We start from the raw sequence: 26245 nt of genomic DNA, 5'->3' as shown, positions 1-26245 counted from the left end.
GATGCATCAAGAAAAGATAAAACAATGGCGATGCATCAAGAAAAGATAAAACAATGCAGCGATACACTAATGAAGCGATGCAACAATACGATACACCAATGCAAAAATACAACAATGCACCAATATACGACGGAACAATGGAAAGATAATACTCGTATAACCATGTGAAACAGTTCAACGAAACATTTCAAACTTGACGGAAGAACGGACAACTCTGGGATTTCATATCTATAATTTTTATTCACAGAATCTTCTAGAAGGAAACTTTTTAAAAGATTCCACGAAAGCTATTACATCAATGTATATGTGAAAAATTTCACAGCATTGGACATCTCATCGGGAAGCGCCAGAAGGTATACTTCCAAGCATCCACCTTTTGACTGTAAATGACTGTTGTAGGGTTCTGATCCATAGAATGGAAATAAAATTCTAGAAACTGCTGAATTGATTTAACAAAACAATGCTTTTAAAAATCCTACGATGCATTTATGTACGAAAAATGCAGCGATGCACCAATGCAACGATGCACCTATGCAACGATGAATCAATGCAATGAGGCACCAATTCAAGTATGCAACAAGTCAACATAGGTACAATGCCACAGTGTTATGATTATTGTAGCTTTCATTCTGTGGAACATTTCAATGAAACATTTCAAAGCGTGACGGAAGGACAGACAACTCTGGGATTTTATATATATGATATGTTTGGATTGCAAAAACCGGTTCATCATTACAAGATAAACCGTTTCACTCAAATCCTTCGCTTTACCTCGCCTTAATAGCAAGAAATGGCCAATGAAAAAAGCATAGAAAGTGTTCTTAATTTGCTGATATGAGACAATGTCCTCTATACAGCACAACAAAAAGGACACGTCTTTCCCACAAAAGAGCACGTGCTCATCAGTATGCAAATTGGTAAAGTTTACGACACTCATCGCTTGAAACTCAAGATGAGCGATATTTCGTCGGAACATTTCCAATTCATCAAACCGATAATGAATATTCCAAATCATAATCAGAGAAATTCCCAACCCATCATCGTCGTTCCGTCAGCCGACCGACGAAGTGACGCGACGACGATCGTTGGTAGTACACGAAGTCAAATCACAAAACTTCCAACGATTTCCACTCCCGCTAGCTAGCAACAAACCACATCGCATACATCATCGCTCATAGGCACTTATGGTGGCAATAAAGCATTTCCCTTTCCAGTTCTGCTTCACGCCAGCCACCCGGCTGCTGGCTGTAGAGCACGTCTGGCTTCTATTGCCCACCACCAACACGACGAGGACGACTATCTTCCTCCATCAATTCATCATTCCGGACGATTTGCTACGGTTCCATCAAAAAGTACAATTTTTCATAGCGTTGTGTTGGATGGTTGGCTGTCTGTCGCCGAAAGCTTTCCTAACTGCCAGCAAAGCGAGCGGATGGACAACAAAATAGCAACAACCGGATGAACATTGCCCCCGCACCCCGGGTAAAAGTGGATAGCAAATCACGGACAAAATGATTGTGAGTTTTGCTATTGATTGTTGTCTAAACTGTAATACATTGAAAGTGACAGTCTGTTTCGTCTTCTTTTCTTCTATTCTTTTGCTCTTCTTCTTCGTCATCTTTTGCTTCTTATTTTTACTTCGTATTTATCTTGTTTTTCTTCTTCATTATTTTCCCTTCTTCCTGGTAATATCTTAGTACGACGTCGTCCAGTACTCGCGAAGGTCATTGAAGACCCACAATGGCATTTGAAGATACGTGAACTTGAATTGAGGCATGTGAAGGTTACATCATTTGTAATACTTGCAACGGTACATAAAACTCTGAAAGGTCGCCGAAGGTCTGTGTAGATCCACGAAAACTTACGTGAATCCATAAAATAATCCGTTTGTAGGGAATTCCTGAAGGAGCTCCTGAAGGATTCCTTGAAAAACCTTTTGTAAGAATCCTTGAAGGATCTCCTGTGAAAATCCCAAAAAAATGCCTGAAGGAATTTATGAAGGTACTTCTAAAGGAACTTCAGGAAGGATTACTGAAGAAATTGCTAGATAAATCACAAAAGGAATTTCAGAAGGGTTCGCGAAACGAACTATCCATGAAAAGTCCCTAAAAACTTTGGAGGAATCTCTGGAGCACGTCTTGGAAAAATCCCTAAGAAAATTCAAAAGGAACTATAGGAGGAACTCCTGAAAGTATTCCTGATGGAATTCCCTTCAAAAATTCTATGGGGAATTTATGGAGAAATCGCTTCAGGAATCCGTGAAAGACCTCCTGCGGAATTCCCAGGATTTTCTGGAGGAATTCCTGAAGGATTTCCTAAAGGGATCCCCGAAGGAGTTTCTGAGGGGCTCCCTCAAGGAGTACCTGAAGGGATCCCTGATAGTGTTCTTCTAAGGTGTTTCTTGAGGAATCTCTGAAGGAGTCCCTGGAGGTATACCTGAAGAAGTTCATTGAGCCATCTTTGAAGAAGTTTCACGAGAATTCTCTGAATAGGTTCCTGAAGAAATTTCTCGAGAAATAGCAGTGAAAAAAGTTTAAAAATCCATCAGAAGACCCTCCAAAAATTCTAGGAGAAATCACTCTAGCATTTTAAAGTGTCAATCTCAATTTAAAGAAAAATCTCAAAGAATTCTAGGAAAAATTCTAAAAGATTTCATAAAGAAATTCCTGGATGTACCCTTTAAAAAATCCTGGGAGATAATCTGATTTTTTTTTTGTGAAGTTTTCTGCATAAATCTCTGAAGGAATTCCAGGAGAAATAGCTGTAAAAGTCCCTGGAGATATCCATGAAGGAAATCCTCAAGCAATCTTTGAAGCAGTTTGTGGAATTATCCTTGAAGAAGTTTTTGATAAAAATCGCTCAAGGAATTCCAGGACATATTACTCCAAAAACTCCAGCAGGAATCTCCAAAAAAAATCAAGAGAAATTCTTGAAGAAATTCCTGGATGACCAAAGGAACTGCCTTTGGAAGTCCATAAAGGAGTTCACCCAGCAATCTCTAAAGCAGTTCCTTGAGAAATCCTTGAAGAAGTTCCTGAAGAAACTTTTCAAGGAGTACAAGGAAAAGCTACTCAAAATACTCCAGAAGGAACTCCTCAAAAAATTCTAGGAGAAATCTCCGAAAGAATTCCTGGAGAAATTCCTGGAGAAATCCATAAAAGAAATGAAGGAGGAATCCCTGAAGAACCCTTAGTGGATTTTTAGAGAAATTCCTGAGAGAACTCGTACGCGAATCCCTGAAGAAATTTCTAAAGGAATCCCTTTAAAAAAATCCTCGAGTTTTCCCGAAAGAAATCCCTTGAAACTTTGACTATGCTCCTGTATGAATTCCTACTGAAACTGACCACTGAAGAAACTTCAAGAATAATGCCTGAAGGAGCTCCTCCTGAATAAGTCCCTGTATAAATTCCTGGAGGAATCGCTGAAGAACTTCTTGGGGGAATTTCTTAATGAACTCAATCATAAACAACTGACGGAGCTTCTAAAAAAATCCCTGAAGGAACTTATGAATGAACCCCTGAAGCAATCCGTGAAAAATTCCCCGAGCAGTCCCTAAACAATTTTCCGGAAGAATCCTTGAAAACTCTTGATGAATTCTTAATGAATTCAACAAAAAAAAATCTAGAAGAGTTTAAAGAAACTCCTATTAATCTGAAAAAAAAAATCCTAGAGGAATCTCTTAAAGAACTTCCAGATAAATCATTGGATGACCTATAGTAGAAAACCTTGATGGATCGAAGAATCCCTCAATAAATTCCTGGAGAAGGAAATCTTGGAGAGATACGGTGTTTAAAATTCACTCGATTACAAGTTATCACATAATTACTGAACAACAACAAGCAGGTCACCAGTAGCATGACCGCATGTTGACTTGACACTGTACTCCTCCTGGACAATGCTCATCTTCACTTTAGCATCGTTGTGTTCCCCGTAGCTGATAACGGTGTTTACCTACTGTTTTTTGCTAAGTAAACAAATTTTGGCACGCTCAAAATTAGCGGACACTGTTATCGCACCATAATTCAACACCAACATTTCAAAAGGGAGTAACTGCATTAGCAACCAATGCCCTCTCAATAATTCATTAGCACAAATAGAAAGATATTATCACAGACAAACAGACGTAACACCTTGAACGATTTTCATGGAAATCCATCGCCCAGTTCACACTACCAGCACCTGGTGGGAAAGTTGCACGAATCACTGTGTTGTGCAATATCGTCAACAGAAGGCGCTAGTGTGAAACGTCAAACGCATAGAAAAACGATGCGTGCGCCTCTGGTTGTGAAAGCCACAACTATGAAAATTTAAAATGATCGTTAAAAGCGTGGTCGATGGAAATTTCGCAAGTGTTACGTCTGTTTGTCTGTGATAATATCCTCCTCTTTTGTTTAGTGGGTGGGTGTGAAGATTAATGTTAACATTTCACAGCTCTGAGAGATGGCATTGATTGCAAAAGAAGTAACACCCTTTGAAATGTCGGTGCCGAATTGAGGCTTTCACACAACTGATAACCTTATTTATTGTTGTTTGTTGTTGCGTTTTTTTTTTCAGATTCAGCTTGAGGGGCAGTGCCTCATATCCGCCAGTTGCTGATAACCTTATTTTGGCAGCTTTGTTTTGATTCTGCGATCCGTTTCATCCCGTTCTATAAGCGGAATGACGTTTAATTCAACCGGTTTGAACCATTTTTAGTAAACGATGTATGGATTAGCGGTGGTCAAATTGAAAAGTGTTTAGATTGATGCAGTCAAACCAACGGGGGTAGCCGGAATTCTCAAATCATCATAAGCTGTTTGTCTACGCTTGATGAAGATGCATTTTTTTACAGAGCCGAAGACGGTTTCCGTGGGCCAAAATGCGTTGTGCCACCAATCAGCATGAGCGTTCAAACATCCGAACCCAAGTAGCACCTGCAACTAAAATGGAAATGATCATCGTTGGAAACATGTTGCAACTGAGTTTACATGAAACAAACAAAATTAAAACCTAATAAAATCCTGTTGTTAAGGGCGGACGGGACGGTCGGGGAAATATCCGCCATTGCTCTGTTGCTACTAAGATGGTAATCTCAGATTCTACTTCATATTTTTCAACAAAAACCTATCACTGTGTATGCTCACTTGCAGTGCATATGCTGATTGTTTTTCAGCATCTTCAGTGCGATAGAACTCGAGATTACCATCTTCAAAAACGCGAGGCAAATTGTTAGAAAGAGAGGCAAGATAGGAAAAATAACACGGCGTCCCGTTTCACCTTAATGCCAAACTGAGGTGTAACAGTTTTATAATAACTACCAAAATGAAGACAAAGGTCATCACTAGTAGAAACTTGCGAAACCAATTTGTAACTGAAGTATAATCTGTTTGTTTCAACGAATCTTAGTTACAACCGTTTACAAACCAAATCAACCAAACCATTGATTCTGATTGTTATAAACATGTTGCACCTGGAACTTATTTAGAACATAACGAAGAATTTTGACAGGAGAGGTAGAAGTTCCAAAATGTACAGCAAAATGTTTTTGTGACCATGAAAAATATAAAATGTGCTTTAAAAAATAAAATAACAAACAAAACAAATAAAATGTAGCCTTTTCTTCATAAATTTATCGACATATTCCAAATTTTATAAAATTTAAGTGGTAAAATTAAAAAAAAAACTGATTGGAAGTATAATATTGACCCAATAAAAAAAATTCTGCCTCATTTTCGCAGTACTGAACGACTGGTATCTACCACTGGGAAGATTTGAATATACGGGGTTTTGAGAAATCTTACGTAACGTACAAAAATATTGGGAGTTTTCCACGAAAAATTTTACAATGGGTTTACATTTTTTACAAAAAACGTGAAATTTTCGATACATAATAAATGGACAGCCTCTTGTCGACGTAAATGAGAAGTATACGTCCAAGTGTCTGCTTTTTGGTTGCTTATGTCCTGCACGGAAAATTTAAACTACCTTATTTTGGGTCGATTTTACCCTAAAATGAGTATAACAAATTGATTAGCTACCCAAAATAAGGTTGTTTTTCCTCTCTCCCCCACAGATGTTGTCGTAAATAAACAGAGATGCGTATATCCAACGGGAGTCCTTTAGGCCAATAAGCCAATTTTGGGTAAATGTAGATTTACCCAAATTTGGGTTGAATGAAGGGGGTCTTGGGTTGAATTTACCTACTCTTGAGTACATTTTTAGCTGGAGGTAAAGGAAATTTACCTTGCGTGAGTTTAATCGATTTCAAATGTTGACTTATTGGGCCGAACTATGGGATTGCTATCAAAGGCATTCAATTTTGGGTAGTTTGGTGGTTCCGTGTACCGCGTGCAGCATTGTTGTACTTTGTAAATTCGGATTCCCATAGACATGATTAAGCAAATAGTATCTTCCTAAATTCTAAAATTAATTTTCAGCATTTTATGGGTGCATTAAATAAGCTGCTGAAATGCACTCCGTCAAAGCAAAATGGCGAGTAAATTTTTACCACAAATGCCTAAATTTTCACTCGCAAAATGATAGGTAGACTGAGGCGCGTTGAGAATACGGAGCTAAAATGCGTAACTTACCGATAAATCTGGAACGGCACTCGGTCAGCCTTATTTGCGGTATAGGGTATGTGTACCATCAGTAATCTCACGCTCCCATATTCATCCTATTCGAATACGAGCGATTACGGCACCGATTGATTCCGTTCTTTGTGTTTTCGTGGGTGCTCACTTCTAACAAAAAATACAAAAATAAGAAACAAAACAAACAGCGCGTCAATCCTTTGTTTTTCGTAGGATGAAAATGGGAGCCACATGCTTTATAAGGGAACCAATACCCTATTTATACACACAATTTATTAATCACATGAACGAAACTGTTGATGCATTATTACTGGCAGTGACGAATGTGGTGACTAGCTGACTAGTTGTCGAATCGGTCACCATTTTTTAAGTCGACTATAAGTTGTATCTCGGTTATAAATCGATTGCGTATTAAAACCGTTCATATAACGAATGGATGTTTTATATTGGCTCCACCTCTTGCGCTTTTTTGGTTGCAATTTAGTCGTTAATAAGACGATTGGTTCAAAAGGCATAACTTTCAATATAGTTGCATACAAATTACAGGAACTTGTTAATGTCCAAGTGTGTTGCTTGGGAAGAGTTCGGACCGGCTCGCGCAGGGACATTGGCAGGACATCTGTTGACTATATAGCTTACAGATTGTTTTAAGCTCGACTATCTGCATTTTTCGGTGACTGTACTTCTGCAGTCCTTATCAAGTTATCAATCCTAATCAAGTTCATATCAAGTATAGAATCCTGTTCAACACCACATAGAATCCCGTGTAAACTTTCTCAACAGACCTGAGAAGATAACTTCATACAGTGTGTTGAGCTGTAACTATCTCCGACAACATCGAAGGAGGCAGTACTAACTTCCCGACCACCAGAGTTCTTAAATGCATAGTGCATACCCATCGTCTTTTCGAAATCACCGCAAGAAGAAACGTAGGCTACTGCTAGTACGCGCAGCAGAAGTCACTAGTATCCCATGTATTACAATAGTACCTTCCCGTTGTTGGCTTACACACTGAAGGGCCCCTGAGACAATATGGACTACAGTGATCGCCGAGCTAATAGCATTCCAGGCAACGGTACGGTGCACAACGTATGCCACACTATATTATAAGTTTTATTATTGTGATACGCATTCAATTTTAACCTGTTGATAATTCCCTAAATGATATTCACATTTGTAGTGCTCTGAATTAATAGAACATCATTAAATCTCATCTCATAAAGCACTACAAATGTATATTAAAATAGAACATCTTGTCGTGGAACACTACAAATGCGCAATAAACTAGGACGTCACATATGCACATATACACCACACAATATTTTACCCGTCAGTCACCCTAGTAGATACAATTTCCGAACCACGGATGACGAGGTTTCATAACTGTTGTTGGTCCATCAGTCAATCCTGTATTCGTTTTTTTTTCTCTGGCAAGTTGCCTAATGATTGCAGCGTTAGTTGCTTAGTTGCTGAGTTTTGCCTAGGAATTTATAATCCTAAAGAGACTTCTTCATTCAGTTTTGAACATGAGACGTCTACACTTTGATGTCCCACTGTTAGAGAAGGGTTTATACATGTCTTCAAGTCAATCATTTCCCGAAATGATTTAAAAGTAGGCGATCAAGGGGTGACTGATGAGATCTCATGATACTCCAGAGCGTAACAGATTAAAATAGTACACGGACCACAAAAAAAGCCTCACGTACTTTCTAGCTTACCATGGCTGCTGTATATACGTAGTGCCGTGACATATACCGAACAAATATAAGTCACTGCGACCAGCTAGTAGATCTATTGTGACAAAATTTCATGAGTGCCGTGACCTAAGCCGGCTTAAGTAATTAAAGTGTTGGCCAGCCACTGGCATACGCTTACTGACTGGAATTTCCGGTATTCGGCAACATTCATCATTGAGATGTGAAGAACTCAATTTTACTTTGACCCTATGACTTTATCCATGTGTGAATGCTCTACAACGCGGAGAACTTTTTTTTTTAAATTCTCCATAGTAATTCCCATACAAACCTACTTTACTCTTGGGCCACCATTAAATCACCACCGATATGGCTGAAAATTTGACAGGACTCTAGTTTTGCACCAAGGATTGTAATGAACATATGTGAACATTGAATTTTCAACATGTTTGAAATCTGAACTGCCCTACTGGACATCATCCTAAACAGTACCATTACAGCTGTGGAGGCTCACTCGCAGCTGTAATCGACGTAGCAATCAAAGGAGTGCATAGCGTCGATCATCACCCCAAGTGTGGATAAGACTTTGGATCGCCAATCCGGGGTTCGATTCCCGTTCTGGTCTGGAACTTTTCTCGAATTCCTTGGGCATAGTGTATCATTGTCCTTGCCTCACAATATACAAATTCGTGCAATGGTCTGAAAGAAAGCCCTTCAATTAATAACCGTGAAAGCGCTCAATCAATATTAAGTTAAAGATAAGGCAGGCCAAGTTCCAGAGGGAACGTAGAGTAATTTTATTCAATATTTTGGATTTTTTTTATTCAGTAAGTCGATGCTGGGAAGGTCTGGGTTCGACTTCCAGTTGGTCCAGCATTATTTTGAGGAAGAATCCATAACATTTCCCCGCACCTTGTAACAAATGCTTCCATTAATGATAAATGGCACGTTACATTGGCGAGTAATACCAATCAAACCACCACCCCTTCTCCACCGTACAGCAATAGAGAAGTCGTCGCAGGAATTCCGTAAATATTATCGGGAGGAATCCAGTAAAAAAATGGGAGAAATTCAAGGAGGAATTCCGGAAAAAATCCAGGATGATGTCTAGAGGGAATCCCGGGAAGAATCCCTGGAATAATCCTTGAAAGAATCTAGGCTTCGAGGCCGAGCGGTTAGCGGCGTCAGTCGTTTAGGTGTCTCATAAGCCTCGGAGTGTGGGTTCGATTCCCGCTCCAGTCGGGCAAAACTTGTCGTCAAACGAAACATTTTCAACTGGGCCACCGAGTGTTATATGTGTTGTCCGTTGTCGAATGTTGGCAATGTTCAGTCTGTAGAGGCCGCAAGTTCGAAGACGGTGTAATTGTCTTTTCAACAGGGAATCCCAGCAAAAATCGCGGAAAAACAATCTATTAAAAAATTCTGAAGTAATTTCAAGAGAAGTCTCTGAGAAAATCCTGGTGATATCTCGGAAGGAATCCTATAGAAGAAACCCAGGAGAGAAACCTTAAAACCTAAAATAATCTTAAAAACTCCCTGAAATAATTTCTGGAGAAACCTGGAGAAAGTACCTGAACAAAATCGTTACTGGAAATCTGTGAATAATCAACTCGCGGGAGGAATCTATAGAGGAATGCCTAGATGAATCTTGGAAGGATTACCTGATAGAAGGCCGAAAGGAATCCACGAAGGAATCCATAAAAAAAATACTTTGAAGTGTTCCGTGAAAGAATCTCAAAAGAAGTCCTTTTGAACATCCTAGAGGAATCCTTGAAGGAATCCCCGTTCCGGGAGGGATCGCCAAAATAAGCCTTGAAGCAATCCCAGGAGAAATTCCTGAAAAAAAAACTATGTAGGAATCTCGGCAGAAACTCCTTGAGGGACTCTGGAATGAATCCCTGAAGACATCTCGAGAGGAATCCCAGAAGGAATCCCGGGAGGAATTCCCGAAGGAGTCACTGAAGAAATCCTTGACGGAAACTCGACAGACATTTCTGAACAAATCCCGAGAGAAATTTTCAAATAAATCATATGAGAAATCCATGAAGGGACCCCAGCAGAAAAAGGTATCCCTGAAAATATTCAGAAATCTCCAAAGGAAAGAATCCCTAAATGAATCTTGAAAGGAATTCCTATGAGAAACCACGTAAAAATAAATGATGAAATTTTGCGGGATATAAATTCTGGAAGTGATTCCTAATGAATGTCCGGAAGAAATCTAAGAATACCCAGGAAGGATCCCGATAGAAATCTTCGGAGGAATCAATGAATAAGTCCCGAAAGAAATCACACAAGGATTCCAGAGAGTAATCTTAGAAGCAGGCTCTGAAGAGATCCCAGGAGAAACCTGTAAAGGAATTTTGGGGGAATCCCCGAAAGGGTCCCTGAAAAACTAAACAAAAAACTTAGGCAGGAGTCCCAGGAGGAATACTGCGATAAATTTCTAAAGGAAAGCCGGGAACAATCAATGAAGGAATCACAGAAGAAATTCCGGAACAAATCCCTAAAGGAATTCCGGGAACAAAGCCTTGATAGAATGCCTGAACGAACCTCGAGAGGAATCTCTAAAGGAAACCTTGGAGAAAGCCCGGAAGAAGTACCTAAAGGAATCCCTGGAGGAAACGCAGGAATAATTCTGAAGAAATCCCTGATGTAGTTTTGGGAATTATTTCTGAAAGAAAGAAGAAGTTCCTTGGGAAATCCTGGGAGGAATCAATTAAGGAGTCCTTGGAAGAATCCCTGATGGAATGTCGAAAAATGACTCTGAAGGAATACCAAAGAATTCCAAGAAGGAATCTTGGGGAAAATTCCTAAAGAAAACCCAGATAGGATCAATAATGATGGTGATATCGCTGAAAGAGTCTCGAAAAAAAAACTGCCAGAAATCCATAAAAAAAATTTGGGAGGAAACTCGAACGGACACACTGGATCAGGGGTTCCCAACCTTTTTCAGGTGGCGACCCCCTTTAAGAATTGTCAAAACATCTGGAGCCCAATGAAAGTTTTTAGAAAAAAAAAATGAATTAGAAGAACGAAACCGAGTTTTTTTGATACAATGACGTAGCCAGGAATTTACTGTGGGAGGGATTTTTCGACGATCAATGATACGTTTTGACACTCACATTCCATATACAATGATGTCATGAACATGAAATTTAAGTCGTAGCTGAAAAATAGCGGCGCCTATCGATGGGCAACGTCGAGTCCGAAACCGGTCGACTTAAAAGGTAAATTTAATTCATTTTAATTTGTTGTAAGAACTATAAGTGTTGTGTCCTGTCTCGCGTCGCGTTTTATGTGTATTGTCGAGGTTCTTACGTTAGCACATACCTCAAGAAATTGAAGTGATTCTCAAGAATTTCTAGAGAAATTAGACATAATAGAGGAATTTCACGGAGTCATGTCAGTCGATCCTGAGCGACCATTTCAAAAATATCTGAAACTTTGCACAGTTTTTCAATTTCATCTAAATCGCCATTTTTCGATATCAAACCTTCATATTCACTCACGACTAACTTTTCAAAAGGGTGTATGCGAAAATAGTTCAAAAATATTCTAAAAGCTGTACAGCAAAAACGGATTGTTCGATTGTTATGAATTTTTCAGCAAAGTTAGATAACTAAATGATGATTCCTTAGAAAATATACACTGTAAAAAATTTCTTTTTTTACTATAAAAAATATGATCTTTGTCACAAAAACTCAAATATCTCAGAACCCTATCTTTTTACCAACGTCAATTTTTTAGGGAAAATGGCCCATTATATCAGCTATCTACCATAAAATTTTGGTGATGGTAAACTGATAAACAAAAAAGTTATGACATTTCAAACATTTCACAATTTTTATATTTAGCAACAAAAAAAAATTTTTTTTCTGTGTAAATTATTTCGAGAACTATATTTTGATGCTGATTTTATTGTAAAGGCTACCGCATGAATTAAACAAGTTGTTTTCATGATATTTTTGTTTGATTATTTATAATTACTATAGTATCTATTTGAACCTTACACGCGATCCAGTGTTGTGATCAAAAATATTGAGATTGTCATACTTTTTATTGTACGTGACTGGTGAAAAAATCCCTTGATAGTGTTGAAAAGCTGTTGATCATGAGAAAAATGGAATTAAACTTATTTTGAAGACGAAAGCTGCATAATAAAAGTTTTATATATACGCGTATACGTCTAGTTGATCTGCAAAAAAATACCTCTTAGGGTCGATTTCTTCACCCTGGCTTAGGCGTTAAGCCAGGTTTAACTATATGGGTAAGCCTGGCTTACGGGTTAAGCCGAGGTGAAGAAATCGGCCCTTAGAGAACAGACTTTATGATCGGAAAAATGCGAGTAACTTCAACAACAACAAATGCATGAGAGGTACATACCACAGACAAACAGACAAAACGCCTAGAACAATTTTCGTGAAAATCCATCGCCCAGTTCACACTACCACCACCTGGTGGAAATGTTTCACGAAACACTGCGTTGTGCAATATCGTCATCAGAAGGCGCTAGTGTGAAACGTCAAACGCAAAGAAAAACGATGGGCACTCTTCTGGTTATGAAAGCCACAACCAAGATTCAAAATGATCGTTAAAGGCGTGGTCAATGAAAATTTCGTCAGTGTTACGTTTGTTTGTCTGTATACTAGGGTGGCCCACACTTATATGAAAAACAAAAATTTCGAAAAATGCTAAGTCTTACCTCCTAAATAAGTTGTTTTGGACTCCCAGAAGCTACGTTCAAAATTTGAGTAAAATCGGTTGAGCCTAAGGGGGCGCTCAAAACGCTTGAAGTTTATATGGGAAAACTTGGCCAAATGTATGTAGAAATTTTAAGTTTTCTAATTTTGCCGCTAGGTGGCGCTGTAAGCGTTCAATAATCAAACCCTTTGGTATTATTGTAGGTGACTATATGCCAAACAACTTTGTCGAAGACCGCAAAGTGATCCGACGCCTGTGAAAAAAGTTATACCCTAGGCAAAGTGAGGCAAAGTAGTGAGATTTCATTATTGATATTATTCGTTTACATGTATTGGAAAAACAACAATAAAGTTTATCCTCACTTTACCAAGGGTATAACTTTTTTCACAGAAGTTGGATCACTTTGCGGTCTTCGACAAAGTTGTTTGGCATATAGTCACCTACAATAAGACCAAAGGGTTTGATTATTGAACGCTTACAGCGCCACCTGGCGGCAAAATTCGAAAACTTAAAATTTCTGCATACATTTGGCCAAGTTTTCCCATACAAACTTCAAGCGTTTTGAGCGCCCCCTTAGGCTCAACCGATTTTGCTCAAATTTTGAACGTAGCTTCTGGGACTCCAAAACAACTGATTTAGAAGGTAAGACTTGGCATTTTTCGAAATTTTTGTTTTTCATATAAGTGTGGGCCACCTTACTGTATACATACCATGAAAATGCTCACGAAAAAGCAAAAAAATACTACCGCTATGGATATTAAAAATGTTATAGTAAATTTTTTCTTCGTCCAAGCAAACAACACCAAACTAGTCAGTTAAAACTAATAAGTGATTTTGTTTATTATAATCTAACGAACAACATGAACAGTCGCTTTCTCAAAGGTCTTCAACTCAACGCTCTCTTGTAGACCGCTTGTGAAAAAAAATGTTCAAAAGAGTTACGAAATCTCATAGATAAACTGAAAGAGACTGGTTATGCCCAAATTGAATACAAATTTACGCATTTGCACGTCCTGCCGTCTAGACTTTGACAAACGAGCCATCTGTATATCATCGGTAAAGCAGGGCGCAGGAAGTTCGAAAACGACAACAACTGAGAAATTGCCAGAAGTGCTAAGTGCAGAGAGTCATGCCACCGTACCATCAGCGACATCTGTTTAAACAATTTAATCACGCCTCTTTTCAAAAATGCTTTGAAATATACTTCAACATTTATACCCATTTCAATATTTTTAACGTTGCAAAACACGCTTTCAACATTCATCTTGAAGAAGAGGGAAAACACTTGTCCTCAAATGTAACAGCAAATAATAAATAAATGACTAATGCGCGGAGGGCGTGATAAAATCGGAACAGTACTGTACATATAATATACATAATACATAATAAAAACAGATTGTTTTACTCACGCAAGGCCATTAACAATAAAATCAGCATCAAACTGCGCTTTCCGGCCGAAATAATTTACACTAAAAAAAATTATTACTAAATGTGAAAATTGTGGAATGTTAGAATTGTCATAACTTTTTTGTTTATTAGTTTATCATCACCAAATTTTTTATGGTAGATTGCTAATACAATGGACCGTTTTCCCTAAAAAATTACATTGGTAAAAAGATAGGGTTTTGAGATATTTGAGTTTTTGTGACAAAAATGATATTTTTTAATGTTAAAAAAAGTTTTTTTTTCACAGTGTACATTTTCTTAGGAATCACCATTTAGTTATCTAACTTTGCTGAACAATAAAATCTGCATCTAACTGCGATTTCTGATCGAAATAATTTACACAGAAAAAAATATTTACCAAATGTGAAAATTGTGAAATGTTTGAAATGTTATAACTTTTTTGTTTATTAGTTTACCATCACCAAATTTTTATGGTAGATTGCTAATACAATGGACCGTCTTCCCTAAAAAAATTACGTTGGTAAAAAGATAGGGTTTTGAGATATTTGAGTTTTTGTGACAAAAATGATATTTTTTAATGTTAAAAAAGATGTTTTTTCACAGTGTATATTTTCTTAGGAATCACCATTTAGTTATCTAACTTTGCTGAAAAATTTATTGCAATCGAAAGAACCATTTTGGCTGTGCAGATTTTTGAATATTTTTGAACCATTTTCACATACACCCTTTTGAAAAGTTAGTCGTGATTCAAAATAAAAATTTGATATCGGAAAATGACGATTTAGATGGAACTTAAAAACTGTGCAAAGTTTCAGTTCAATAGAAAATCATGAATTAAAAAATTTCCTTAATTTTGATGCTGTTGCTTGGAATCGCTCAATATTTATTCAAAATCTGCTACAGGAATTCCTCCAGAAGCTCCTCCACAAATTCTTTCTGAAACTTTGTCAGAAAATTCCCCAGATATATTTCCATAAACTGTTTAAGTAGCACAAGGCTTTTTTTCATGAAAGTCAGTACGGGATTTTTTAAGAATTTTTGTTTTAAAGATTTTTTTTTAGGAATTGATCTAGAGTTTTTCAAAAATTCTGTAGAAATTCTTTCCGATTTTTTCCAAGTGCTCCGTCAGGAAACCCTTGGCAAATTTTGTCAGGGGTTACTAAAAAAACCTCTAGAAGGTTTCTTTCTGATACTGCTCCTGTGGTCCCTTTAGAAGTATCTCCTGTTATTCCTCCAGAGATTTTTCAAGGAACTATTCCAGATATTTCTTCACGGATTTTACAAAAGTATTTCATGAAATAACTAATACTGGAGAAATGTTTCAAAGGTTTCTATAGTTATTCTTGGAGGAAATATGGATTCCAGCATTTTTTTTTTTTGAAAATTTCCTGAACAAAATTTCTCCGAAGCAATTTCTTAAGTAATCTCTGGGAAAGTTTCTACAGGAATCTCTAGGGAACACCTGGAGGAAGAATTTTATGAGAGAAAAAATCTGAAGTAATCTATGCAAGAGGCTCTGCTGGAACCCCTGGGGAATACCTTAAGGAACCCCTTGAGATAGCTTAGATAGGATAGATAGACAGGAGGAATTACTACAAGAATTTTATTATAAATCTTCTGAGGAATTCAGGGAAAAGTTCTTAGAGTAGTTACGGGAAAAAACAATCCCTGAAGAGATTTCTGAAAGACACTCTTGAGAAATTTCTGAAATAAACTAGGAAAAAATTCTCATGGAATCCTTGAAATAATTTCTTTAGGAATCCGAACGGAAACTGCAGACAAAAATATTGAAAGAGTTCGTGAATAAATCCCTAAATAAGATGTAAGTGGACAAACATTTTCTTGAATAATCGCTAGAGCGGAGGAAATCCAGCAGAAATTTGAAACAAATCTGGAAGAATTTTTAAAGAAATCACTTTAATATATTTCTAACGAAATTTAATTTTTCCGAGGCATTTCTTAAAAAATGGCAGGAAATCTGGAGTATGCTCTGCAGTTATTCCATAAAGAATTTCTAGAGATATTCCTGGAGAAACGCAAAGAAATAAATCCGGAAGTGGTTTCTGAAAGAATCCCTGAAATACTCTCTGAAGGGATTTCTTAAAGGGCCCCTGAAAAATTTCTTCAAGAATTCCTTAAGAGATGTCCCAAGAGAAGTTTATGGTGCAATCTCTGGAGAAATATGAAACATCCGAGGAACCCCCTTCTAGAAGAATCTTTTGGAAACTTTGTAGAGGAATTTCTAGAGGAAAATCTTTTGGAAACTCCAACAAAAATTTCATAAAGCATTGCTGCAAAAAATCAGAATTTAAGAAGGAATCGCTGGAGAAATTTCGGGATAAATACTTGGAAGAACCTCTGGAGACTGTCCTACAAGAATCTCTTAAGGAATTACAAAAAATATAAGTAGAGTAATTTTTAATAAATCTTCTGAAGAATTTGCTAGAAGAACTTCTCTATAATGTTAAAGATTTTCTGTCGCCGGAATCGTGAAAATTCCCTTACGTAATGAATGGACAGCCTTTAACCAAGTTATAAGATGTTACCTAAAACGAAAAAAAAAATATGATGAAGTCAAATGTTAACAAAACAGTAACTACATAATTCCAAAAATACTATATACACTCCGGCCGTTTTCTAAAGGGTGATACGGTCAAAATTTGGTCAAACAATTTGTTTCATAACTTGAAACTGCGTACACCAAAACAGCTGAATTTTGGACCAGTAATGGTATTTTATATGAAGCTTATACCATAAAATTTTCATCAAAATCGGTTTAGTATTTGCGGAGATATTGTGAATCCTGAAAACTGCAATTTTAAAATTTTGTACAAAGAGGATTAAAAAATAAAAACACATTTTTACTCTTTTATTTATAGAGCCAGAAATACTGAACCAATTTCAATGAAAATTTTTTTGTATGTAAAGTATACATATCAAAATGTCGTGTAAAAATTTCATTCAATTTAATCCAGCCGTTACAAAGTTATATTTGTTTAGGTGGTCAAATTTTGTCAAATTTTGTCAAGTCAAGTCAAATTTTGGTCACACAATTTTTTTCATAACTTTAGATTGCGTACACCAAAACAGCTGATTTTTGATCAGTAATAGTACATTATATGTAGCTTGTACCATAAAATTTTCATCAAAATCGGTCTAGTATTTGCGGAGATATTGTTGAACCGTGAGATCTGCAATTTTAAAATTTTGTGCAAAGAGGATTCACACGTTTTACTGTTTTATTTATAGAGCCAGAGATACTTAACCGATTTCAATGAAAATTTTTCTGTATGTGAAGTATGCATATCAAAATGTAATGTAAAAATTTCATTCAATTTGATCCAGCCGTTACAAAGTTATATTTGCTTAAGTGGCACCCGGTCAGTTTTTTTTCATATTCAAACTGCTACAACTTTGAAAGTATTCATACAAAATGGCTCAAAATTTTACTAAGAACATATTTACATAATAGTATTATACTGTAAAATTTTGATAAAAATCGGAGCAATTGGTAGTTTTATAATCAAAATTGTGCTTTACTGACCTTAAATTTCCAAAAATTTACTATGAAGCGCCTTTGTACAAAATTTTAAAAAGGTAGGTCGATAGTTTAATCTATATATCAACCATTACATAATCGATTTTGATGAAAATTTTATGGTATAAGCTACATATAATGTAGCATTACTGGTCCAAAAATTAGCTGTTTTGGTGTACGCAGTTTCAAGTTATGAAAAAAATTGTTTGACCAAATTTTGACCGTATCACCCTTTAGTATTCAAATTGTAATTCGAATCATTTACCATTCCCAAAATCTGACAAATTCGATGATCCTTGCATGGCAAAATTTGATCTTCTTTTATGATTCTTCCCTATCGGGAATAACAAAAAAAGATAGGTACACAAAACACTATCACTCATGTGTTGCAAAACAGTTGTTCCGATCTCGTGTTCCTCTATGTTTACGGTTGGCACAAGCATAGTCGGGTACTTTGTATCACTACACGAGAAAAAAATCACTGGAATCATGTTTTGCATTGTCCGTGCTTTGTTCACACAGCTTCTTCCCATTCGTAAAAAAAAGAACCCCAGAGCATACGTGACTGTGTTAGTAGCGCCCCTCTGGCAGACACAAACGGGACGAGATGAGACGAGACAAGGATATCAAACTACATAACAGAGTCCAAATCTGTGTGCGGTGAATCATTCTCGCTTTGTGTGACGTTTCCGTTTCTCGAGACTTACCGATTCGGATGATGTCCGGAAGGGCTTCAGCCACCAGCAGAATCCATGCGGCATATGCCACAAACGATGTCAAATGCTTCATGATGAATCGAAGTTTTGTTGCTTAGGAGGGCATTCACACTTCTAGGGAGAGACACACTATTCACTACTCTCCACTTCCGGGCTAGTTGAAGCTACGACACTGGCTTTCAATACGACAATCATCCAGCTATTGATGAACACTTTGTTACCCGTAAAAAAAATACTTGAACTACGCTACACTTTACGACGGAACACAACATCAATTATCATGAGCAAAAAGCATCTTCCATCCCAGCTTTTCACAGCATCCAGCCAGAGGATGCCACAGCTACCTTCCGTCAAATTTCACTTCCGGCCAAAGCATCCACGACGACGGCGACGGCTACGCGAACGACCGAGCGAAACACCCGCGACGAAGACGACAACGACCTACCGAGCTGCCGGATTATCCCCGCAAGGCAGAATTCCGATTATTCCTGGCTCTTCCTGCAGGCCATCAAACGTCAGAACGTGAAAAATTCACCCACTTTTTGACACTTTTCCTTCCCCCAGTTGCCGTCGGTTTTTCACCACTTTTTTCTGCGCCCAGCATCCGTGTCACACGGGCCCTCGGGCACTGGGGCACCAACACTAAACACGACACACAACGCACCCCACCACACCACGGTTAGAACACGGACGCGAATCCCGAAACCCAAATCCCTAATTTCAAGAAATCCTCCGTCAACTCGGAAAAATGGCGCTTGCGATCCGTCGCAGGCCAGGAAAAGTTACACACAGGGGGAAAACTTCCCAGTAAACCACCGAACACCAAAAGGCGGAAGGCCAACAACAGCCCAACGACCAACAGCAGCCGTCAGCGAAAGCGCAGAAGAATCTCTCACCGCGAGCGTCCGTCTCGAACTGAACGGGAGGATGCTGCGAGTGGTCCTTGTTGGTGAAAGATTCCTCAACGGAGAGTCTGCTGAAGCCACCAATACCATTGCAGCAGACCACCCGCGGATGGACAGGAAATGCTCTCTGTTTACGTTCTGTTGCTGGAGGAAGTGCTGGGGGTCGCAGCTTCCAGCTGGGGATTGGGACATTGGAGCTAGGGATGCATGGTTAAATCGCATGCGCGGAGAGAGTCCTGGCCATGTGGCTGTCAGATGCCTGTGAGGATAGGACAACATTGGCAATATCCTCGCTGCTGATAAGAATTGTTTATCTACATCCGGTGGGGCTGTATGAGTGAATGTTTCCAAACACACTCTGATGGGGATTATGTTTGGGGTGGAAGCATTGTCTCCGTATAGGTGAGAGCAGATTTGGCAATGGAATGCCATATTTTGAAGTAAATCTAATGCCTGGTTCACACTGCTGTTTTTACTACGAGCTTTACGGCTATAAAGCTTTCTCGTCGCAAAGCTCTTAGCAACGACATAAGTATAGTCTGAAAGAGAGCTCAACGGCACATGGAGAGTGGAGACGCATGGTTGCTTGCTCAGTATCTTTACAAACCGCCACCGCGTCGTTGACGAGTTGTATTTAGCGAAACTAATTGCTGATATGTAACTTCAATCAAAAACAAAATCTCAGAGGAACTTAGTAACAATACAAATATAAGAAACTAGCTGTCCCCGGCAAACTTTGTCTTGCCTACTGCGTTTTTTGACGTTTCAAGTCATTGGCCAAGCGCCCAAGTCCCCGTTCAAAATGGATGAAAACCCAACTTTCAAAAACTCGCAATTTTCCAATGTTTTTGGCCTCATAAACCTTCCTTGGGTGAAAACTAACAGAACAAAACTTAGACGACCCAAATCGGACCATCCGTTCACAAGTTATGCGCGGTCCCACGTATGCCACTGCATTTTTATATAGATAGATAAAACCAAATGCACTTTATTCCTTTGTTTTGAGAAGTGTGAAAATGACATCTAACCAAAAAAGATCTTCAGCAGTTTCTCCAGGGATGCCTCCTAGGAGTTTTGCCACTTCCTTCAGGAATTCTCAAGAAATGCCTAGAAGTATCCATTAAGTGATTAATACAAGGCTAATACAGGTCAAACATTTTTAAAGGTCCAATCTGCAGAAGAGAGGCTCTTTTTGGTTTCCCTCTCTTTCTCAGCTGTTTATTTGAATTATGATTATCTCCTTGCATGGAACGATGGTCAAAACAATCGTCTCTTGATTTGTATTGCAAAAGTAGTTGAAAAGTGTATCATTACATTGTAATAATTGAAAGAGAAAGTGAGCAAAGAGAGCCTCTTAGGGATGTAGTACCGGTAGTACCGGTACCGAAAATACCGGTATTACCGACCAGATTTTGGTACCGAAATACCGGTACTGACTGAGCATTGGTACCGGTACTTTCGGTACCGCGAAATCTCTCCCGAAGTACTGAAATCCAATCATTAGTATAGCCAATATACAATGGAAACATTTAAAACCAATTTTGTTAGATCAGGGTGTCTTGTTATTTCTTCAGTTTTTATAATCCGTTGATAGCATCATCAAGAAAAAAATATTTATATCATCTTCTGTCTTCACCTCGCAGCTATTTGATTTTTGTACATGTAAGACTGTTCCTTTTTCATTCTAAACTGACCGAAATACTGCTTGTGAAACTGCACAGAAGCTAAACAATAGCTCCAAAATAAGTTTCATACAACAAACTACTTTCTATCTTTTTGATTTATCTATATTTTTTTTAATTTATTGTTTGCTGGATAGCTAAAAACCGTAATTCTCAAATGCCTGGTAAATTGTTGATTTTCTGTGCATTACTCTTCATTTTAGTGAAAAATTTCCCAGTACCGGTAATTTACCGGTACTACCGGTACTGTCAGTCCCAGTACCGAAATACCGGTACTAACCAAAAGTGGTCGGTACTGCGACCCCTAGAGCCTCTCGAATGCAGATAGGACCTATTGAAATGTTTGGCCTGAATATTTCACAGAGAATATCCATCAGAAATTCTTCAGGAATCGCTTCAAGAATTTTACCAAGAATTTCAAAACAATCTTGAAAAAAAAATCTTTTGGAAATTATCAAAAGATTCTTCCAGATTTTCTTCAAGGATCTTGTTAGAAACTCCTGTGAAGGTTTCATCAATTGGATAAGCATTTCTTTTTTTTTACGTAGATAAGCATTTCTTGTTTAATTTAGTTAATAACTTCTCCAAGAATTCTACAGCGGATTACTTTTGGGATTTTCCCAGGGATTTATTCAATATTCTACAGAAATTCCTCCAAAGCGGCATTTAGAAATTTCTTTCAAAACTTCCTTCAGGATTTTTTTCCAGACATTTCTCAAGTAGTTAATCCAAATCAACCAATAAATTCTCTCATTCTCTTGCGATTTCTCTAAAGATTCATTTTGAATTTATTCAAGTATTCTCTTAGAATTTATTTAATCCTAGTAGGATGTTGGGTTCAATATGGCCCAGACAGCCGCGCTGAACGTGTACTACGCCATCGTGGTGCGAAAAACCTAACCATCTTAGGAGGGAGGGTTTAATGATTACATTCATTAAGGTATTCTTTAACTGATTTCTCTGCTATTTTACAAATAATTTTGTACAAGAAATCTTTTGGAAATTCTTTCATGCAAGCATTCCATTATGTATTTGTATAATTACTCCTGCCAGATTTTTCGAAGATTCTTACACAAATTCCTCCAAAAAATTCTGTAGGAATTTCTCCAGAGGATGCTTTGAGTGTTTTTACTAGAAATCCTTCAGAAATTTTTCCAATAAGCCATTTAAGGATTCAAGAATTCCTCCAATAAATACTTTAGAACCGCGGTCACCAAAAAAAACGATTTAGATTTTTGGATACAGCCAGTTGAAAAAATAGGCTTAAGGATCACTGCTTTAGAAAGTCCAATAATAATATATAAGAATTTGTCTAAGAATTCTCACACAAATTCTTCCAAAAAAATTATTGAAATTTCTTCAAACATTTTTAGGAATTGCTTTGTGAAATTCTCTCGTAATCACCTTTTTTTTTTTGAAGGCAATTCTTTTGATATTTTCTTCGGCCGTTCTGTTATAAATTCTTGGATTTTTATTACTTCGCAAGAGTGTATCTCATAGAACTTCAAAAGCAATAACAGATGGAATTCCGTGAAGAATCATCAAAAGAAATTTACAAACGAATTGACTAGGATATTTTCAAAGTACCTATCGAATGAATTTCTAAAAAACCATTGAAGGAATTACAAAATATTAGTTTATCAGCAAAGCGACTGCCGGTGAAACTTTCTAAGTAATTGCTGGAATTCTGTAGGAGTTGCGTGATAAATTTCATAAGCAATTGCCTAAAGAATTCCAAAAAGCAGTGTTGTAGATATTTTCAAAAATCGCACACTAATTAAATTTTGAATATTATTGCCAAAACAATTTCCAACAGAGTTACCGAACCGAATTCATAAGGAATTGGTAAAATAATTTCGGTAAAATAGGTTTCGTTACAGGTCGTTTGTCCACTCTACGTTTAACCAGTACCGAAATGCCAAAACTCTCCTCGGTGCTGCTGAAGGTCAACGGAAAGTCCCCATAATCCCAACCCTGCATAAAACATTTTTTGTTCTCCTTAATTTCGACCAAACCGCGAGTTTTACGGTTCCTCAAAACTAACATAATGTATAAGAAATTAACATGAAATTGTAAAAATAACAGTTTCAAATGAACTTGGCTCCGTTATGCCTGATGGCGCATGAGCCTACAAATAAATGATTAAGCAAAAAAAAATGCTGCACGGATTTCCAAAGCAATTACTGAAAGAAATGCAAAAGAAATTTGCGAGGAAATGCTTCAGAAATTCCAATAAAAAATGTAAAAATTCTTTCAAGAATTCTCACAGAAATTCTTCTATGAAATTCTACTGGAATTCCTTCAATGAATCCTTTAGGTATTCTTCCAAGGTTTCCATCAGAAATGTTTGATACCTTTTAAGATTTATTTAGCGATAACTCCAGTTTAGTTCGAACTTCCTTCACGAAACGTCTAAGAAACTTTTCTAACGATTTCATCAAGCATTTGTTCCAAGTGAGGAACTCTAAGCACTCTTTCTCTGGTATCTATTACGATTTATTTATTTATTTATTTATTTATTTATTTAAAAAATTACATCATCTGACGACAAAGGTCTACATGACTAAACTAACGCAACTAAACAACAAAACAAAATGTTACAAAACTAACAAGAACATTATACAAGACTACGTAGACGAGTTTTAAAAGTTTCACAACTAACATTAAAATCAAAAAGATTATACACAGAATTAAAAATTTCACACATTGCACGTATAGGTTCCTTTTGTCCATATGTTGTCGGATGGAAAGGAAGCCTAAAAAAGGGCCTGTTTCGCAGAGCTACCGAAGTTGCATTTATGTTCAATTTTGCCATGATATTTGGAGCATCAGTTTTCCCTAAGAGCAGCTTCGCAACGAATAAAGCGTGAATGTTTCTTCGTCTTCTGGCTAGCGATTCCATGCCCAGTAGCAAGCATCGGCTTTCATATGGAGGAAGATGAACCGGGTCCGTCCAAGGAAGGTGTCGTAGCGCGTACCTGATGAACTTCTTCTGTATTGCTTCAATTCTTGTTGTCCAAACATCAGTGTATGGACTCCATACAACAGCTGCTGTTTCCAGAATTGATCGCACAAGAGAACAGTAGAGCGCCCTAAGGCAGTAGGGATCACGAAACTCTCTTGATGACTTCATGATAAATCCCAGATTTTTATTAGCTTTTGCAATAATACTGTTGTAATGGTTGTGGAAGGTCAGCTTGTAGTCCAGAAGGACTCCAAGGTCCTTGACAACCAGTTCTCGCTTGATCAGTTCACCTTCAAGGGTGTATCCATGTAGTATTGGTGATTTCTTCCGGTTGAAACTGATAACAGAACATTTCGAAACGCTGATGTCAAGTCGATTCGCACAACACCATTCGGAGAATTTGTCAACTAGTTTCTGCAGGTTGCAACAGTCTTCAGTCGTACGTATAACAACATAAATTTTGACATCATCGGCATACACGATTTTACACCCTTTCGGAAGCACTAAGCATATATCGTTGAAGAAGATCGAGAAAAGAAGCGGTCTGACGTTGCTTCCTTGTGGAACACCTGACGTACTATGGAAGATCCACGACTCAGCGTTTCCTAGTTTTACTGAGAGTAAACGGTTGGTAAGATATGATTCTAGCCAGCGAACGAGGTTATCGGAAGCTCCAATACGTTTAAGCTTAGCTAGCAAAATGGTGTGATTAACTCGATCAAATGCAGCCTTAATGTCTGTATAAACTGTGTCGATTTGTGAGCCATTCTCTATGTGCTGCAAACAAAAGGAGCTGAATTCGACTAAGTTTGTTTCAATCGAGCGACCGGGGTAGAATCCATGTTGATCTATCGAAATATACTGCGCAACGGAACGCTGTATGGATTGGCTCACAAGAATCTCAAAAAGTTTCGAGGCAGCGCAAAGGGAAGTAATCCCACGGTAGTTGGTGACTAGATTGCGGTTTCCTTTTTTGTATACCGGGAATATGACAGATCTTTTCCAGCAGCTTGGGAAGATGCCTTGAAGAAGTGACTGATTGATAATCATCCCCAGTGGCTTCACTAGCGAGTTGGCGCAGTTACGAATAACATTGGAAGGTATTCCGTCAGGACCAGGAGAGTTAGATGGTTTTAGTTGTCTGATGGCTGACTCTATTTCAGGCAGCGAGAAGCTAGTTATATTGATGTCACAGACGTCAGCAGGAACATGCTCAAGTGCCTCATCAATTTGCTGTTTGGTAATCTCACCAGTCGGAGTTACTTTAAGGATTTTTTTTTACAAAATAAAACAAAGTATCCAAAGCATCCAAATTATACAAAATTGCTTCGAAAATTGCTACTGCGATTGCTTCAGTATTATGTATTCCCAAGAATTCCATGTAGAGTTTCTTAAAGATTTCCACAAAAGATTCCTTGGGGCTAACCCAAATGATTCAATTTTCCAGATCCTTTAGGAATTGCTTCAAGACTTTTTTTTTTAATTTCTTCAAGAGTTTTTTTTTGAATGCCTCAAACGTTTTTTTCTTGAAGTCCTTTAAACGAATTCTTAGGCATTTGTTCAAGCGTTTCTATAGTTATACCTTCAGAGATTTCTTCAGAAATTCCTTCAATAATTGCTGTAGGAAATCGTCCATAGATTCCTTAGGCGTTTTTTTCAAGTTTTTATAACAATTCGTTCAAGAATCCTATAAGAAATTCTAATGAATAATATTTCTCTTCAAGGATTTTTTTTTTCAAGCTACCTTACAAAGAATCGTTCAAGGATTACCTTTAGATAATCCTACATGAGTGAACACATTTATTTCCAAAGGGTTCTTGCATAAATTTCCTCAGGGGGTCCATCAGAAATTCCTCCAAAGCCTCTTTAGAAATTCCTCAAAGGAAACTTATAGCCATTCTTTTGAATATTGTTTTTTTTTATTTGTACCAAAGAATTTGGAATTCTTTGGGGTTTACGTCATTGATTCCTTTAAGAAATAATCTAGAAATAATCTAAATCCCTTTGCTTTTAAAATTTCTTCAGGAATCCTTTACGTACTTCTTCATAGTGCTGTAGTAATCCT

At 37.6% G+C, this 26245-nt stretch overlaps 1 protein-coding gene across 1 annotated transcript in view; it reads right to left on the bottom strand.

Annotated features, from left to right (window-relative positions):
• The window catches only part of LOC109398396 (glutamate receptor ionotropic, kainate 1), a 693316-nt gene extending 673424 nt beyond the window's left edge, over nucleotides 1-19892 (bottom strand). The window contains exon 1 of the mRNA XM_062845084.1: nucleotides 18620-19892. Within this exon, the coding sequence (XP_062701068.1) occupies nucleotides 18620-18701 (82 nt within the window). The 5' untranslated portion in view covers nucleotides 18702-19892. The remainder of the gene's footprint in view (nucleotides 1-18619) is intronic.
• Between the last annotated feature and the right edge of the window lie 6353 nt (nucleotides 19893-26245).

Source organism: Aedes albopictus, chromosome 1, assembly GCF_035046485.1.
Source record: "Aedes albopictus strain Foshan chromosome 1, AalbF5, whole genome shotgun sequence".
NCBI classification, from domain to species: Eukaryota; Metazoa; Arthropoda; class Insecta; order Diptera; family Culicidae; genus Aedes; species Aedes albopictus.
Note: the sequence above shows the minus strand (reverse complement) of the source record. Positions and strands in the feature narration are given on the sequence as shown.